Source organism: Protomyctophum bolini, assembly GCF_963924005.1.
Source record: "Protomyctophum bolini genome assembly, chromosome: 11".
NCBI classification, from domain to species: Eukaryota; Metazoa; Chordata; class Actinopteri; order Myctophiformes; family Myctophidae; genus Protomyctophum; species Protomyctophum bolini.
Window position 1 is genome coordinate 16291660 of NC_137872.1, and position 17486 is coordinate 16309145.

The 17486-nt window shown below is 43.5% G+C and overlaps 2 protein-coding genes across 3 annotated transcripts in view; both read right to left on the minus strand.

The window, feature by feature from the left end:
* Nucleotides 1–32: 32 nt before the first annotated feature.
* hmox2b (heme oxygenase 2b) lies at nucleotides 33–8361 on the minus strand. Its single transcript, XM_080777035.1, has 6 exons — nucleotides 8315–8361; nucleotides 6110–6228; nucleotides 5869–5986; nucleotides 4723–5214; nucleotides 3339–3462; nucleotides 33–2762 (listed from the first exon to the last, which is right to left on the minus strand). The coding sequence occupies exons 2-6, from the start codon at nucleotides 6190–6192 to the stop codon at nucleotides 2635–2637; spliced, it is 945 nt and encodes a 314-aa protein (XP_080633161.1). The 5' UTR covers nucleotides 6193–6228; nucleotides 8315–8361; the 3' UTR covers nucleotides 33–2634.
* A 1052-nt stretch (nucleotides 8362–9413) lies between these two features.
* LOC308324622 (tubulin alpha chain-like) overlaps nucleotides 9414–17486 on the minus strand; it is an 8912-nt gene continuing 839 nt past the window's right edge. The window contains exons 2-5 of one of the 2 annotated variants that reach the window (XM_080776779.1): nucleotides 12266–12310; nucleotides 10964–11186; nucleotides 10630–10778; nucleotides 9414–10527 (exon numbers count right to left, since the gene is read on the minus strand). In XM_080776779.1, coding sequence (XP_080632905.1) covers nucleotides 9550–10527; nucleotides 10630–10778; nucleotides 10964–11186; nucleotides 12266–12268 — 1353 coding nt within the window. In that variant the 5' untranslated portion in view covers nucleotides 12269–12310 and the 3' untranslated portion in view covers nucleotides 9414–9549. Of the gene's footprint in view, nucleotides 10779–10963; nucleotides 11187–12265; nucleotides 12311–17486 lie in introns of both variants that reach the window. The other variant, XM_080776778.1, reaches the window with a different exon arrangement.

The following is a 17486-nucleotide window of genomic DNA, read 5'->3' on the forward strand; positions in this document are numbered from 1 at the left end:
TGCTCTACATTGTAGAGGTCATACACTAAATATTTGAAGCCTTGTAGAGTCTACAAGGCTTCAAATATTTAGTGTATGACCAGTGATTACATCCATTCCTCCTGAGATTCAAGTCACTACTTCTTTAACGTCCAATATACTGGGACTTCATTATATCATACTGACATCTTAAAAGGGGGGAGACATTAATCTTTACACATTGTGTTAATGGTTTTTAAAGGTCATAAAACATTGCCATCTAACAGCGCTAAACGTACATATTCAATGCAGTTTTAATACCTTGCAAAAAAATTATGAATACCCTTCCAATAATGTTCCAATTTTGGAAACTTCAAAATGTCACCTTTTTGTAATCTAGATGGTAGGTGCACAAAATAACCAGAATAAGCCACCTAACTAGTGAAGTGTCCCTTCCTCTGTGCAATGAGAGAAAATGTGCATCAGTGATCAGTCAACAATTTCTGAAGTTAAGGTAAAATTCAATCCAGAAGAAAACGGGTACAATAAAGTCAAGAAAAACCTTGATATGCAACATTTTGCTATTTCTGCAAATGAGACATAATTAACATGAATACATTTGCCCTGCAAAGTGACAATGGGTAATACTCTGGCTTTCAAATCTGGGTCCAATAATATGATATATCATCAGCTTGTCTTTTAGTCTAATTGCTAATAAAGGAAAGTTTCACATCTGGTTATGGAAACATGAAATGGACCAATGTATATGTATTAAAAATAAAATAAAAACCAAACATAGGGAGTTGCTTGAACTGTGTGTTCCATATATGTGGTCCTTCAGGTTAATGTCCTTTGGTAATCAGTCTCAATCAACATCTCCAAACATGAAATTAAACAAAAGGTAATGGCAGTTTGTTGAAGAAAATCAATCAGTGATTCAATACAATGCTTACATTAAGCAAATAGTTGCAGAATAGTGCAACATGATAAACCATGTGCTGTTGTGGGAAAATGCTATCTTGTGCCATCATATGAGTAACACATTAATAGTCACATATTGCATCTCCATGTACAGTATATTGCTATATCCATCAGACATGGATACAAAAACAGAAGCAGGGCTGGTTATAGCCAGTAACCTGTAATCAGTGTTACCTGATGTGAACTGTTCTCTTCGGTTTCAATAAAACACTAAACTGAAGTGCTTGTAGCCTTTGTGTCAATTGAACTTTGCATTCGTCACTATGCAGACAAGCCTGTCAGCTTGGAGCCTTGTTTTGGTCACATTTTAGTAACAGACTCCATCGAACGATGAACTATAAATTAGGCATACATTTGCATTATTGAAGGACGGATGTCACAGTATAATGAGTTAAACAATTAGTTTTGTCAGAATTAGACTGTTAGAAGTTGTACAATGAAACCCAACATGAAGCAGCTTGGACAGATTTGTGTTGGCAAAAAAAACTATTATGACATTTCAAGAAACACCAAGGTTATATTTGAGCACGCACTTGTCATAATAAATTGCATTATTACTTATTTGTCATTCTAAGCACAGATGTGCATTTACGGTACTTTTAAATGATAGAGGTTTATTCATCACATAGATGTTTAGATGTAGGGCTCAAACGCCTGCCTAAAGTCTAATACCAAATGTAGATGACTACTGGTGTATTGATAAAGATTACACAGGATGGAATATGAACCAATTAAAATACAGTACTTATTTTGTAAAGCTGTGCATGTGCAAATACTTTGAACTACATTCTAGGTGTAGAGGAGAAAAATAACGTTGTGAGAACCGTTCATAAGTTTACTATTTGAGGTCAGGTCTGTGTTAATTAGTTGGTTCATTAACGCTCAGCTCCTCTACTTGTACCTTAACAACAGACCTGAAAAGTGTCATAGAAATCATAACTGTTAGAACACAGCCGTCTGCCCTGAATAAAAATAACTGCTGTCTCACAAATTAAGAATATGCATAGTATTTTCTTTTTTGGAAGCTTGTCATTTACCAACTTTGACAGATGGATCCACCATTTTAACACATGCACCATCTGTGCAGCCAAGTATAGAAGTTTATCAGGGCAGGGGTCTTATAGACGTTTATCAGGGCCGTCATGCTTGTCAAAGCATGGCCGTCAAGTCAAGCCTTGGATGTTTGGATCTGGCGTTCATCAAAAATAAGCAGGCAAAGAAAGTCAGCACACCAACCAAAATTTCAAGTGAGGTTTCAAGGATTACTCAGCATCAACATCCCTCCAAACTATAAACACACCATGTGTGTGTTTTCATAGTGCCTCATCTACAAAATCATGTCTCTGGTTCAATCCTGGTTGGAGACCTGTGTTGCATGTCCTTTCCCCCTCTCTCCTGTCGGTTTCCTGTCTACATTCTGTAGGATACTAAAGAACCCCCCCCCCCCCTCCTCAACCCTCAGAACAAAGTATAAACCTGGGACAATACAGCTACAAAAATAAGGGCTTGAGAGATGACTAACCATGCCGGAAAGCCAATGCAAGGGAGGTGGGGAACTTAAAAAGGAGAAGAGGTGGTTACAGGGTCTGGGGATGAATGGCTCACATCAACGGAGCTCTGTGGGACCACTTTCCTCCTTTGTGTTTTTCCTCCATGTTATACCCCCAACCAGCAGCACAGCAACTGAGGGATGGATCACATGAAGTACCATGCAGCCAATCCAGCCAGAGCAGCGACCCACGCAGCAAACAAGACCTGTCCCGTAGGATGTCTGAGAGCGGCCATGGCTAGCTGACCAGCATATGCAGTTCCACCATTAGCCGCTGTGGGAAGAGATGGAGAACAGGAGGATCTTGTTTATTGGCATGTGTGTTTGCTTATACAATAAATCTGCCTCTGCAACAAATTACATCACAAACGCTTAATAGTCTGCACCAAGACACCATAGTTGTGGCAGCCATAATGTGTGTGGCAGCATTTCCATAACATTGTTATTATCTCATCAGAGCTGTATGACTGTCTCTGTCAATTCAATGTGCTCTACGTTACCTAATTACTAGTATTATGTCATACAATTATTTATTTATTTTTTATTTAACCTTTATTTAACCAGTAAAATCACATTGAGACTGCGTCTCTTTTACAAGTGGGAACTGGCCAAGAGGCAGAAATAAAAATTACACTTCAATACAACATCATCAAAGTTACATTTTGAACCAGCAAATACAACATCCGTAATACACCTTAAAATAAATACAACAAGTCACCTGTCCTACTTTTTTCTTTTTAGTAGCAGGGCAAAATACACCATATACACAAATATACACAATCTCCACGAAATTAGCTGATATAATAGATATATTGGCATAAAATAGTAGAAAGCTGAGTGGAAGGCATACCCGTTTTGGCCTGGTAGAAGGGACATTTGTTGATGTCTCCATCCATAGCTCCATGGACAGGCATGCCAGCATCTAAAACCTCTTCCTGGATGGTCTTTCCCATCTCCTCTAACTCGTCAAACACCTGCCAATGCAAACACAAGGGGGACATTATGGTACAGACAAGAAGAATTCTACAGACCTAGCTGACAAGCCATGATGAGTGCATGAAGAGAACCAACATGCAGGCAAGTCACTAAGAGAAATGAGAAATGGCATTTCCAAATGTTACAGCTATGGCCTATATATAATCAAGAGACAGGAGTCATGTCACTGTGAAATTAATAGGGTAAAATAAAACAACAAATTGTGGTGCAGCAGATTTCACAATAGTGCAGATTTCACAATTGTTGAGTCAAAACTCAGGAATGGCCCAAAATCTGGTCAGCATGACAACTCAGACCTCAAAAACTACATCTCCCAGAATGCAGCAGCAAGATGGCTGCTCTTACTTGATTAGGAATGGAGGTTCAGTCATTCTCAAAAAGCAAACAGATGCAAACAGCAAAGACTACTCTTGGGTTCTACCTCCAAAGATGCCAATGGTCGGTGATGTTTTGTTTTATTTACACTTATGTATGGACTGCAGTACTGTTAGTTGTGGTTAAAATCAGGGTAATAGTGAATAGTAGGTTAAACTGTTTCCGTTAGAGTGGGGAAGGAACACATTAACACTGCAGTATTGCCTTCATTTCTGTTTGACAAGTTTAAAAGTATAACTTTACAAAATAAAATGTTAATGATTTAAGAATTTGAAAGACTACTAAAAATGTGGACAATTCATGTTAAAGGTTTAAAATGCCTTGTTCAATTAGAGCTGATCTACAAGCTTAAAGTTCAGCTATTTTCTTCACTTTTCTTCAATTTAAAATACTAAATGTTTACTTAACTTGAATAATTTATCCAAGCTTAAAGGGTAAAGTAATTTGAAATGTTTAATTTGTTTAAAATGTTGACTTTAATAAGTTAATTTAAAAGACTTAATTTAGCCATTCATTGTTTAATTAAGAACACTAATTGTTAAAAGACATGATTATTTAAGAATATTTAATGTTTAAAATCAATTATGGTTAAAAAGAGAACCTGCTGCTTTGAAAAGAGTATCATTTGTTGTTTGGCAATGTTGTTGTTTCTTTGTGTTCCAAGGTTTTCAACCTAAATGAAATGACCAGCCAATCAGCAATGAAGCCAACACTGAGCAAAAAAGTTGGAAAATAAAAAATCATTGGATTGAGTTGTAAATTGGAGTTGTGTCTGACTTTACAACAATAGTGCATCCAACCAACCTTTGTCCTTCCTCGTCTAACTCTTTCTCTTACTACTAAACCTACCCTCCCTCTCTCACCTCCATGTTGAACTGGAAGGCTTTGACCGCCTCTGCCACCAGTCTCTGCTTGGTCTCTGTGTCCAGGTCCAGCTCATTCATCCGGCTGCGGTATAGCTGCTTGAAAGCCTTGGCGCTGTGGATGGCGTCAAACTGATAAAAATCCAAGCCTTCTCCAGTCACCGGGAGTTTCAAGGCCCGCTGGGCCACCTTCTTTAGCACCTGGCCCCCGGATAGGTCGCCCATGTAGCGGGTATAAGCGTGGGCCACCAGCAGCACTGGGTCCTCCTCACCCACCTGGTGGATGCGATCCACGTATTGTTGGGTGGCGGGGGAGCAACTGACCTGACTCTGCCAGTCTGGACCGTAGAAGTATTCCAGGTCACGGCCCAAGGCCTCGTGTCGATGCAGCTCTGTAGGGAAATAGAGAGGGGCAAACTGGGGGTGCTCTTTGTTCTTTTCAATCTCCTCCTCCATGGCAGTGTACGTGTAGTAGAGCGCCACCGCACCAAGCTGCAGAGAGCCAGAGAGTTAGCAAATATGCCAATGTGAACCAGATAGATTCCTTTGAACACATTAAGCCTGGGGCTGGTTCTACAAATGCTTTCTAATCAATAGTTTTTGTTGACTAAGACTAAACGATTTCAGATGACTAAATAGGAATAAAACTAAATGGTGTGTTATTCATAAGACTAAATCAAAATTTGCTGTCGAAATGAACACTGGACACTTCCAAGATTTTACAAAAATGTTCAAAAGTAGCAGACGTTCAAGCGGCAGCACGAAGTGACGCGCTGTGAGCTTGTATGTCTGCTATTTTGAATCAGCCAACACTAAAATCTAAAATGACAGATGCTTTGGCTTCATTTTGCAGGCCTTCCACCTTCCAAGAATTCAAGCAATGCTCCACCATTCAGTGTGTGAATGTATAATCACTATGTGACATTAACTGTGTTGATGAATCAAAACCTTTTTACATGCAACACTTGCTAAGAAAAGGCACTTCTTTGAATTCCTGCTTCAGAGATACTTATAGGGTTGTCAAACTTTGATATGGGGATATGGTAGCAAAACAGAGGAGTATTCCTTTTAACCTTCAAGAGCAATACTATTGTAGAAGCTAAGGTCTCAGAAAGCAACACATTCTCTGTTCCTCTACAGACTGACCTTGAATAGCTCTTTGCGGATTCGTCCCCTGAGGAAGTCTTTGACAAACTGGGTGTTCTCAGCCTTCTCATGAACCTCTTTGGTCCCTGCTGCCAGCAGCTCAGACAGGTCATCGGGACTAGAGACAGAAACACAACAGGGTTTAATGTAGCAACAATATGCAAGTATTGTGTCTAAACGCTCTGTTGCCACCGAATGGTCTTTCAAGGACCACACCACACATGATTGCTGGAGGACATACCCAAGTGCGGCGTCTTTTTCTTCATACACTGGCCCTGCTCCGTTGGAGACTGTCACACTCTTCTCCATCCTCTCTGTCGACATCGTCTTCCGATCACTCAAGACTCTGCTTACTGAATTCTGTCAAAAACATCACACCTACACACTTAAACACTGACTCACTCTTCTTGTGTAGGTGGATTGGTGACCCACACCAAAGGGTCGCCATGCAACTCCTTGGGTCCAAACGGTTGCGAGGAGTTGCATGGTGACCCTTTGGTGTGGTTTAGGCCATTGAATCACTTGGGACGACTTGGGTCAACGTGCAACAGCACATTCCGCTGGGACAATGCTAAAACCGTTTCCACCCTTTGGTGTGGTTAGGGCTTTACACTACGCTTTTTTGGTGGGACCAGCATCATGATAATACTAACATAACATGGAGCTACAGTGTTCCATTATAGGCTTAGCAGCACCAATTATGTATGACAGAACCTTGCATCAAGCTAAAATGTCAAGTTTTAAACCAATTTTACCAACATTATAGCATTTATTTAATTACTGGAGATTCTGAACCATATAACTTGATTGCCGCTGCCAGTGATTCCTTTGTTCTCTAGAATCTCTTCTACTAAAAGTGGCTGTGTGAAAAGTGAGCTCTGCAAACCAGTTTAGCTGCTCAGTGGTTTCCTGTATGTTTATGCTGAAATATGTGGACAGTACAGGGAAGCAGGTGGGAAAATGTCTAATGTCATGTTCTATGTGGCGTGTTTGTTTTTTTGTCGCTGCCAGATTGCACAGTGACATACAGTCAAATAAAAAGAGAAAGATTATCAGGGTCAACACTAACCCAGAGGGCTAATGGTTGTTGTATAACCATTACTATAACAGAAAAGCAGGACAGATTATCATACTAAACACTACAACTAGAAGCCCAGTGATTTCAATCTGCACGTCACATAACAGAAAAGGTGATGGGAAATCTCAACAAGCAAAACACTGACAATGATAGTATATTATCAACACAGTCAACATGCCCATCATAGTCAATTAAAGGGTAATAACTTAGTCTTTAAATAAATTACCGGTTTGACTCGACTGTTGAATACATACAAATACTAATACCAAGCAGTATAGTTATACTGCTAAGTTATACTGTTTGATATTGTATTTGTATGTATTCAACAATGTTATACTGTATAAGCCACAAATACAATAATTATTAAAAAGGTCCTACTGTGGACAGACACACATGTCCAGTTATTTGGATTTATTTTTACATCCAGATAGGACAGGCTTCCGAGTAGACGCGCCTCCTAAGGAGACTTGGCTCAGATCTGAACCCATTTAATTTGGCGTTTAGGATAGGAACCTGTTGCGATCGCATGACCTTGACCACAGGCAGGGTTCAAACCCACAACCTTCCACATGAAAAGCATATGCTAATGTCTAACCACTACACTAGGGCAGCCCTCATTTATTCTGAAGGAGATTTAGATTTTGGGGGGAATGGGGAATTTGTGCCAGTCTGTGCTGAAATTACTGTGACCCTCAGCCACAACCACTGGCATGGTTTACATAGGACTGGCATGGTTTACATAGTAAACAATGAGCATCTCTGGAACTACATGGAACCAGCTCAGCTGAACAAAGCATTTCACACAACACACAACACAACCCATCTGGTGTTTGCTAGTAGGGCAGCAGCTGTTCCATGGAATGAATACAACTTAGCTGGATCATTTTTGCTTCTCAAATATAGATAATCGAAAATAATAAAGACATAGCTTATTGGCTACATATGAGAATATTTAACTGATATCTGAGCTATAGATCAAATAGTAATAGTGGTATAATAACAGTTGTTAGACTAGTAAACATACTGACACCAGAACAGAATCACAATCTGATTTATTGGCCAGACATGCTTTTACACATGGTTAAGGAGTTTGTCTCCGGTTAACAGTGACTCACATTACATTATGTAACAGTAATACATTATATCTATGTATTTTATACCCTCCTCGGCTCACAGTAGCCTACAAATTTACATCATTAAACTGAATCTGCTACCATGGTATCGTTAGCTCTAGCTAGCTAGCCGTTTTGATATCAAATCCTAATCTGTGATTCGATAGCTACCCTGGCATTACAATGTTGACAATTTCATTCATTTCACCACACAGTTATGGACATAGTTGATTTCGCTTATTTAAACAAAGCTTACCTGACTGTGCGGCGCTCTCAGTTTAATACCCCCCACACAGGAAGTGCTGAGTGTCCAAACAAGAGGTCACGTGACCACGACAAGTAAAAGTCTGTATTTAATTACAATACTATTACACAATGTTTACCAGACTACTCTATAAGGTGTTACACAATGTTTACCAGACTACTCTACTACGAGGTCCAGATAAACTATTCACTAACTTTGAAGACATTGTTTATAAAGAATCTCTGGAAACTCAATCAATATACATTATAACGAATAAATATATTTTATATGCAGTCAACTGACAGTTAACAAATTAATGCAGTATTATTGCATTTTGCAGAATTGTGAAATCATATACCGGTAACTATTGAAATCATCCGTCAAGGGTTTCTGCCAGAACAGAACAGTCGGTCTCTGTTGCCTCCCTGTGGCAGTTATACACACTGCCACAATGAACCTAAAACAGTAAAGTAAGGAAAGCAAACCTGGTCCATAACACCTCAACAGTGACAAAGGCTGATCACCACCATGCCACATCCCATTGATGAAATAATTTGTTCAAAGGCCCAGACCAAGTATTGACTGCATACATTGATATACTTTTCAAATGGTCGACATTTGATTAAAAATGCACAATTGAACAGCTTCACTTTATATTGAAGAAAATTAACTTACAATATTCTAGTTTTGAGAAGGAGCTGTATGTTACCCTTACAGCGAAAATGCATTAGTCCAACCCCTGAGTCCACAGTTTTCACAAATGCATTGCAAATCCAATTTCTTCTCAGAATTAAGGCTCCAGGGAATTCAGTGTGTCAGCCCATAATGACTTTGGGAGCTTGCATTTCAAGGTTCTAATCATTTTGCTTTTAGATATTGTTAACACTAGCATTTCACCCATTACTGAAATAGAAAACTGAAGAATGATGTACTGTTTAAATGCACATATTGGCTTGCAAGGAGTAGCTTGCATGTATAGGGTAAACATTTGACAACTCAATCAATTTTTAGAATGTAGACATCCCAGGTGCTGTGACATTTTATGCTGTACCTGACCAACACAGGCTACCACAGTTGGTCAATCATTAGAAAATTCAGACGCCAAACAGTGTCATTAGTTCATTACATTTGTTTAATACAACTTGGCCTTAAAACATTAACACCTTCTAAAATTCAGATTACACAAACGTACAAGTGATCAAGTTAATCATGAGAAAGGAAAATGAACAAATTCTCAGAGTGGCATTCTAGTACTCTTCTCCTTCCTCTTCCTCATCACCAACACTGTCAGTGCCCACCTCTTCATAATCCTTCTCCAGGGCAGCCATGTCCTCTCTGGCCTCAGAGAACTCTCCCTCCTCCATGCCCTCACCAACATACCAGTGCACAAAGGCCCTCTTGGCATACATCAGGTCAAACTTGTGGTCAAGACGAGCCCATGCCTCAGCTATGGCCGTCGTGTTGCTCAGCATGCATACAGCCCTCTGGACCTTGGCCAGGTCTCCACCAGGAACCACCGTGGGAGGCTGGTAATTGATGCCCACCTTGAAGCCTGTGGGGCACCAGTCCACAAACTGGATGCTGCGCCTGGTCTTGATTGTTGCGATGGCAGAGTTGACATCTTTGGGCACCACATCTCCACGGTACAGCAGACAGCAGGCCATGTATTTACCATGACGAGGATCACACTTCACCAACTGACTAGCCGGCTCAAAGCAGGCATTGGTGATGTCTGCAACAGACAGCTGCTCGTGATAGGCCTTTTCGGCAGAAATGACTGGTGCATAGGTGGCCAGGGGGAAGTGGATACGAGGGTATGGCACCAAGTTGGTCTGGAACTCCGTCAGGTCAACATTCAGGGCACCGTCAAAGCGGAGAGAGGCAGTGATTGAAGAGACAATCTGGCCAATTAGCCGGTTGAGGTTGGTGTAGCTTGGTCTCTCGATGTCCAGGTTCCTCCGGCAGATGTCATAAATGGCCTCATTGTCCACCATGAAGGCACAGTCGGAGTGCTCCAGAGTGGTGTGGGTTGTTAGGATAGAGTTGTAGGGCTCCACGACAGCAGTGGAGATCTGGGGAGCTGGGTAGATGGCAAACTCAAGTTTAGACTTCTTCCCATAATCGACAGAGAGCCTCTCCATCAACAAGGAAGTGAAGCCTGACCCAGTGCCTCCACCAAAGCTGTGGAAGATGAGAAACCCCTGGAGGCCAGTGCACGCGTCAGCCTGAAAGGAGAAACAACGAAAAATCATCTTTAGTCTGTCAAAACTGAAGCCAACTACACAAGCAAAGCAGTTGGCCAAGAACAGCCAAGTTAGAGTTCTCACCAGCTTGCGAGTTCTGTCCAGGACCAGGTCAATGATTTCCTTGCCAATGGTGTAGTGGCCACGGGCATAGTTGTTGGCAGCATCCTCCTTTCCTGTGATCAACTGCTCAGGGTGGAACAGCTGGCGGTATGTTCCTGTACGCACCTCATCTGTAAATGGAAAGTTCTTAAGGTTAGTCGACTACTTTGTTCAAAGTTTTGAAGAAAATGGCTTCTTACAGTACATTTTGTTAATTAAATGAAAGTCTTACTATAATGAATTATTCAATTGACAGTAGCTGCCTACAAGTGGTAAATGGTTAATTTATCATGGTGCTGCTGTGACACCTACTGACCAATGACAGTGGGTTCCAGGTCGACAAAGACGGCCCTGGGGACGTGCTGTCCTCCTCCAGTCTCACTGAAGAAGGTGTTGAAGGCGTCGTCTGCTACACCAACAGTCTTATCACTGGGCATCCGTCCGTCAGGCTGTATGCCATGCTCCAGACAGTACAGCTCCCAGCAGGCATTGCCCATCTGGACTCCGGCTTGGCCCACATGCATAGAGATACACTCACGCTGTAAAGGAAGAAGTAAAAACCCCAAAAAAGAAATGAGAATTCTCAATTGATTGCGAGGAGAAAAAAAATAAACTGGAAATTGTAAATACAATGTCACCAAGACTAAAATAAAAGTAATGTCAGCCACTCCCTAGGCTAGCCCTCATCCCTAGGCACATTGGGCCTGATGGCTTCACTCTACCATTGTATGATGTGGAGTGAAGCTAGTATGTACATCAAACAATGGTAGAGTTTTAATAATGCAATAGGAGATTTGAGACTTTATTTTACCCAACATAACAATGCTTTAGGGGCATGATAGCCTAGGCAAAGTTGTACATTTAAACTACAGAAGGGTAAAACAAAGTTGTAGCTAAATCATGGGTGGGTTAGGTGTGTGAATGACAATGAGACAGTCGGGCTTGACAGTCAGGCTTGGACAATAAATGCCAGCCATATTGACGTCAATGGTATAATGCTACATCCCATTACAGGCGTTACTGTTCCATTTAGTGTAGCAAAGCCCACAGTGAGCTAGCTCTGGTCCATAGCTCTAATGCGTTGCATTTAGATCTAAATGCAACGCATTAGAGCTATGGATCAGAGCTAACAGTGAGCGGAAGCCTACAGATCTAATCTCCTTCAACTGATTAACAAACCTCTACATTGTGACATTAGTTTGTCAGGTCAGGTCTCTACAGATGGGTATTAGGCTACTGCAGCCACAAAACAAAAAATATGCGTGGACAAGGAGGCCCACCAAAAATCTAGCCGCATCTGTGACCTCACCCATAGCTAACTCAGCGGAAGGGGGGGGGGTGCAGATGGAGCTAAAGCTAATATGCCCCAACTAACCTCACGTCAAATCAGATATACTCATTGTATTACCCCCACCTGCATTGCCCTTTCTCTCGTGTTTTTACCCTTGTGCATTTTGTTTTAACTGTTTTAACATGGATACTGGGGGAAAATTATCTACTAAATCAGGCCCTGGGGAAACAAGTCAGTCGCAGTCAATTTGAGACGAATTAAGATAGATTAAAGCGTTTCGAAGACATTCCGAAAAAATAGAATTGTTACTACTAGTAGCCTACTCACCATTTTGTCTGTTCGATGCTGAAACCTTAAAAACCACCACGTTGACTGAGCTAATTTAAAGCTTCCGGTGGACGATCTCTTCAAAATAAGAGTACCTCTAGAGTATTGAAAAAAAGTTTAATTTGCACATTAAAACTACAAATTAAGCATTTAAATGATGCTATAAGACACACATTATGTTTCTGTGTAAAAACAAGTAATTAAATAATAATAATAATAATAATAAAGTTATCTAAATGGATAAATGCTATTCACTTGAGTGCATGGACTTCATAAAGTGGACACTGGACAAAAGACGGCTCCGCGAGGCAACTATCTGGACATACCCACGCGTCCGGGGAGATGTCCTCTACCACACCCCACTCTCCGCTAAGCGGGAGAGGTGTAAAATTCACAGCAGCAGAGCTTCTACTGGGGTCAATGCAAAAAAATGTACCGTTTCCGGACCCAGAATGGACACTGGACAAAAGACGGCTCCGCGAGGCAACTATCTGGACATACCCACGCGTCCGGGGAGATGTCCTCTACCACACCCCACTCTCCGCTAAGCTGGAGAGGTGTAAAATTCAGAGCAGCAGACCTTCTATTGGGGTCAACACTCAAAAAAGTGCCGTTTCCAGACCCAGAATGGACACTGGACAAAGAGGCCTCCGCGAGGCAACTATCTGGACATACCCACGCGTTCGGGGAGATGTCCTCTACCACACCCCACTCTCCGCTAAGCGGGAGAGGTGTAAAATTCACAGCAGCAGAGCTTCTACTGGGGTCATTGCAAAAAAATGTACCGTTTCCGGACCCAGAATGGACACTGGACAAAAGACGGCTCCGCGAGGCAACTATCTGGACATACCCACGTGTCCGGGAAGATGTCCTCTACCACCCCACAGTCTCCGCTAAGCGGGAGAGGTGTAAAATTCACAGCAGCAGAGCTTCTACTGTGGTCAATGCAAAAAAATTACCGTTTCCGGACCCAGAATGGACACTGGACAAAAGACGGCTCCGCGAGGCAACTATCTGGACATACCCACGTGTTCAGGGAGATGTCCTGTACCACACCCCAGTCTCCGCTAAGCGGGAGAGGTGTAAAATTCACAGCAGCAGAGCTTCTACTGGGGTCAATGCAAAAAAATGTACCGTTTCCGGACCCAGAATGGACACTGGACAAAAGACGGCTCCGCGAGGCAACTATCTGGACATACCCACGCGTCCGGGGAGATGTCCTCTACCACACCCCACTCTCCGCTAAGCGGGAGAGGTGTAAAATTCAGAGCAGCAGACCTTCTATTGGGGTCAACACTCAAAAAAGTGCCGTTTCCAGACCCAGAATGGACACTGGACAAAGAGGCCTCCGCGAGGCAACTATCTGGACATACCCACGCGTTCGGGGAGATGTCCTCTACCACACCCCACTCTCCGCTAAGCGGGAGAGGTGTAAAATTCACAGCAGCAGAGCTTCTACTGGGGTCATTGCAAAAAAATGTACCGTTTCCGGACCCAGAATGGACACTGGACAAAAGACGGCTCCGCGAGGCAACTATCTGGACATACCCACGCGTCCGGGAAGATGTCCTCTACCACCCCACAGTCTCCGCTAAGCGGGAGAGGTGTAAAATTCACAGCAGCAGAGCTTCTACTGTGGTCAATGCAAAAAAATTACCGTTTCCGGACCCAGAATGGACACTGGACAAAAGACGGCTCCGCGAGGCAACTATCTGGACATACCCACGTGTTCAGGGAGATGTCCTGTACCACACCCCAGTCTCCGCTAAGCGGGAGAGGTGTAAAATTCACAGCTGGAGCCCTTCTACTGGGGTCAATGCAAAAAAATTACCGTTTCCGGACCCAGAATGGACACTGGACAAAAGACGGCTCCGCCAGGCAACTATCTGGACATACCCACGTGTTCAGGGAGATGTCCTGTACCACACCCCAGTCTCCGCTAAGCGGGAGAGGTGTAAAATTCACAGCAGCAGAGCTTCTACTGTGGTCAATGCAAAAAAAATACCGTTTCCGGACCCAGAATGGACACTGGACAAAAGACGGCTCCGCGAGGCAACTATCTGGACATACCCACGTGTTCAGGGAGATGTCCTGTACCACACCCCAGTCTCCGCTAAGCGGGAGAGGTGTAAAATTCACAGCAGCAGAGCTTCTACTGTGGTCAATGCAAAAAAATTACCGTTTCCGGACCCAGAATGGACACTGGACAAAAGACGGCTCCGCGAGGCAACTATCTGGACATACCCACGCGTCCGGGGAGATGTCCTCTACCACCCCACAGTCTCCGCTAAGCGGGAGAGGTGTAAAATTCACAGCTGGAGCCCTTCTACTGGGGTCAATGCAAAAAAAATACCGTTTCCGGACCCAGAATGGACACTGGACAAAAGACGGCTCCGCGAGGCAACTATCTGGACACACCCACGTGTTCAGGGAGATGTCCTGTACCACACCCCAGTCTCCGCTAAGCGGGAGAGGTGTAAAATTCACAGCTGGAGCCCTTCTACTGGGGTCAATGCAAAAAAATTACCGTTTCCGGACCCATAATGGACACTGGACAAAAGACGGCTCCGCGAGGCAACTATCTGGACATACCCACGTGTTCAGGGAGATGTCCTCTACCACACCCCACTCTCCGCTAAGCGGGAGAGGTGTAAAATTCACAGCTGGAGCCCTTCTACTGGGGTCAATGCTCAAAATGGCTCTGCATGCATGGTTCAATGGCACTGTGTTTGAAGGGTCCTAATGGAGCACTAGATAGTCCCATGACACTCTGAACAGTACCATCATCTAGACTCAGAGTCTGTACAGACTGATGTACAGTGCTATACGAGTGATCTATTTCTACAGCATCTAGACTCAGAGTCTGTACAGTGCTATACGAGTGATCTATTTCTACAGCATCTAGACTCAGAGTCTGTACAGACTGATTCTGTACAGTGCTATACGAGTGATCTATTTCTACAGCATCTAGACTCAGAGTCTGTACAGAATGATTATGTACAGTGCTCTCATGAAATGTGTGGTGCACAACAACTGGCTTTATAGGCACATGAACACTGCTGGTTTGATTTAAATGTGATTCATCTACACTAGTGCTGTCTTCCTGCACATGAACACTGTTGGTTTGATTTAAATGTGATTCATCTACACTAGTGCTGTCTTCCTGCACATGAACACTGCTATTCTTTTCAGGCTTTATAGGCTGCACATGAACACTGCTATTCTTTTCAGGCTTTATAGGCTGCACATGAACACTGTTGGTTTGATTTAAATGTGATTCATCTACACTAGTGCTGTCTTCCTGCACATGAACACTGCTATTCTTTTCAGGCTTTATAGTCTGCACATGAACACTGCTATTCTTTTCAGTATATAAAATCCCCTGTGTCAATGGCTCATGATTGCAAGTAGTGGATAAACACGCATAATTGAGTTTGTCAAAGTCTCGACTAGGTGAAACTCCCAGACAGTCCATATGAAACCAGGCTCCACAGAGGTCACATGCAATCATAGCTTTATTTCGGTCATTTGGCGCTTGGCAAATGCAATAGACAGCCCTTTTACTTGGCATGACCCATTCATTAGCATCTAGTGGATGTTTGGCACACCTTCTGTTCACACGCATTTTCATGGGTGTAGCAGATGTGTTAATTTGTAGAATCTCTAAAGCAATCTTGTCAGCTTCATCATTACTCTGTTTCGTATCTGTGGTCAAGGCATCGCCAATAACTGGACATTCACTAATTCCATCCACATCCTCTATGTGTAGGCTGTTACCAATATCAACTGAACAAGCACTTATGAAACGGTATTTTTTTTGCATTGACCCCAGTAGAAGGGCTCCAGCTGTGAATTTTACACCTCTCCCGCTTAGCGGAGACTGTGGGGTGGTAGAGGACATCTCCCCGGACGCGTGGGTATGTCCAGATAGTTGCCTCGCGGAGCCGTCTTTTGTCCAGTGTCCATTCTGGGTCCGGAAACGGTATTTTTTTTGCATTGACCCCAGTAGAAGGGCTCCAGCTGTGAATTTTACACCTCTCCCGCTTAGCGGAGACTGGGGTGTGGTACAGGACATCTCCCTGAACACGTGGGTATGTCCAGATAGTTGCCTCGCGGAGCCGTCTTTTGTCCAGTGTCGATTCTGGGTCCGGAAACGGTACATTTTTTTGCATTGACCACAGTAGAAGCTCTGCTGCTGTGAATTTTACACCTCTCCCGCTTAACGGAGACTGTGGGGTGGTAGAGGACATCTCCCCGGACGCGTGGGTATGTCCAGATAGTTGCCTCGCGGAGCCGTCTTTTGTCCAGTGTCCATTCTGGGTCCGGAAACGGTAAATTTTTTGCATTGACGCCAGTAGAAGGGCTCCAGCTGTGAATTTTACACCTCTCCCGCTTAGCGGAGACTGTGGGGTGGTAGAGGACATCTCCCCGAACGCGTGGGTATGTCCAGATAGTTGCCTCGCGGAGCCGTCTTTTGTCCAGTGTCCATTCTGGGTCCGGAAACGGTAATTTTTTTGCATTGACCCCAGTAGAAGGGCTCCAGCTGTGAATTTTACACCTCTCCCGCTTAGCGGAGACTGGGGTGTGGTACAGGACATCTCCCTGAACACGTGGGTATGTCCAGATAGTTGCCTCGCGGAGCCGTCTTTTGTCCAGTGTCCATTCTGGGTCCGGAAACGGTACATTTTTTTGCATTGACCACAGTAGAAGCTCTGCTGCTGTGAATTTTACACCTCTCCCGCTTAGCGGAGACTGGGGTGTGGTACAGGACATCTCCCTGAACACGTGGGTATGTCCAGATAGTTGCCTCGCGGAGCCGTCTTTTGTCCAGTGTCCATTCTGGGTCCGGAAACGGTACATTTTTTTGCATTGACCACAGTAGAAGCTCTGCTGCTGTGAATTTTACACCTCTCCCGCTTAGCGGAGACTGTGGGGTGGTAGAGGACATCTCCCCGAACGCGTGGGTATGTCCAGATAGTTGCCTCGCGGAGCCGTCTTTTGTCCAGTGTCCATTCTGGGTCCAGAAACGGTACATTTTTTTGCATTGACCCCAGTAGAAGCTCTGCTGCTGTGAATTTTACACCTCTCCCGCTTAGCGGAGACTGTGGGGTGGTATAGGACATCTCCCCGAACGCGTGGGTATGTCCAGATAGTTGCCTCGCGGAGCCGTCTTTTGTCCAGTGTCCAGTCTGGGTCCGGAAACGGTATTTTTTTTGCATTG

Coding starts and splice junctions, on each gene's coding strand:
- hmox2b (XM_080777035.1), bottom strand. CDS start 6,192: ATGTCGACAGAGAGGATGGAGAAGAGTGTGACAGTCTCCAACGGAGCA. Junction 5,215..5,868: donor TCCGCAAAGAGCTATTCAAG/GTCAGTCTGTAG, acceptor GGCTCTCTGCAG/CTTGGTGCGGTGGCGCTCTA. Junction 2,763..3,338: donor CTTCTACCAGGCCAAAACGG/GTATGCCTTCCA, acceptor CTCTTCCCACAG/CGGCTAATGGTGGAACTGCA.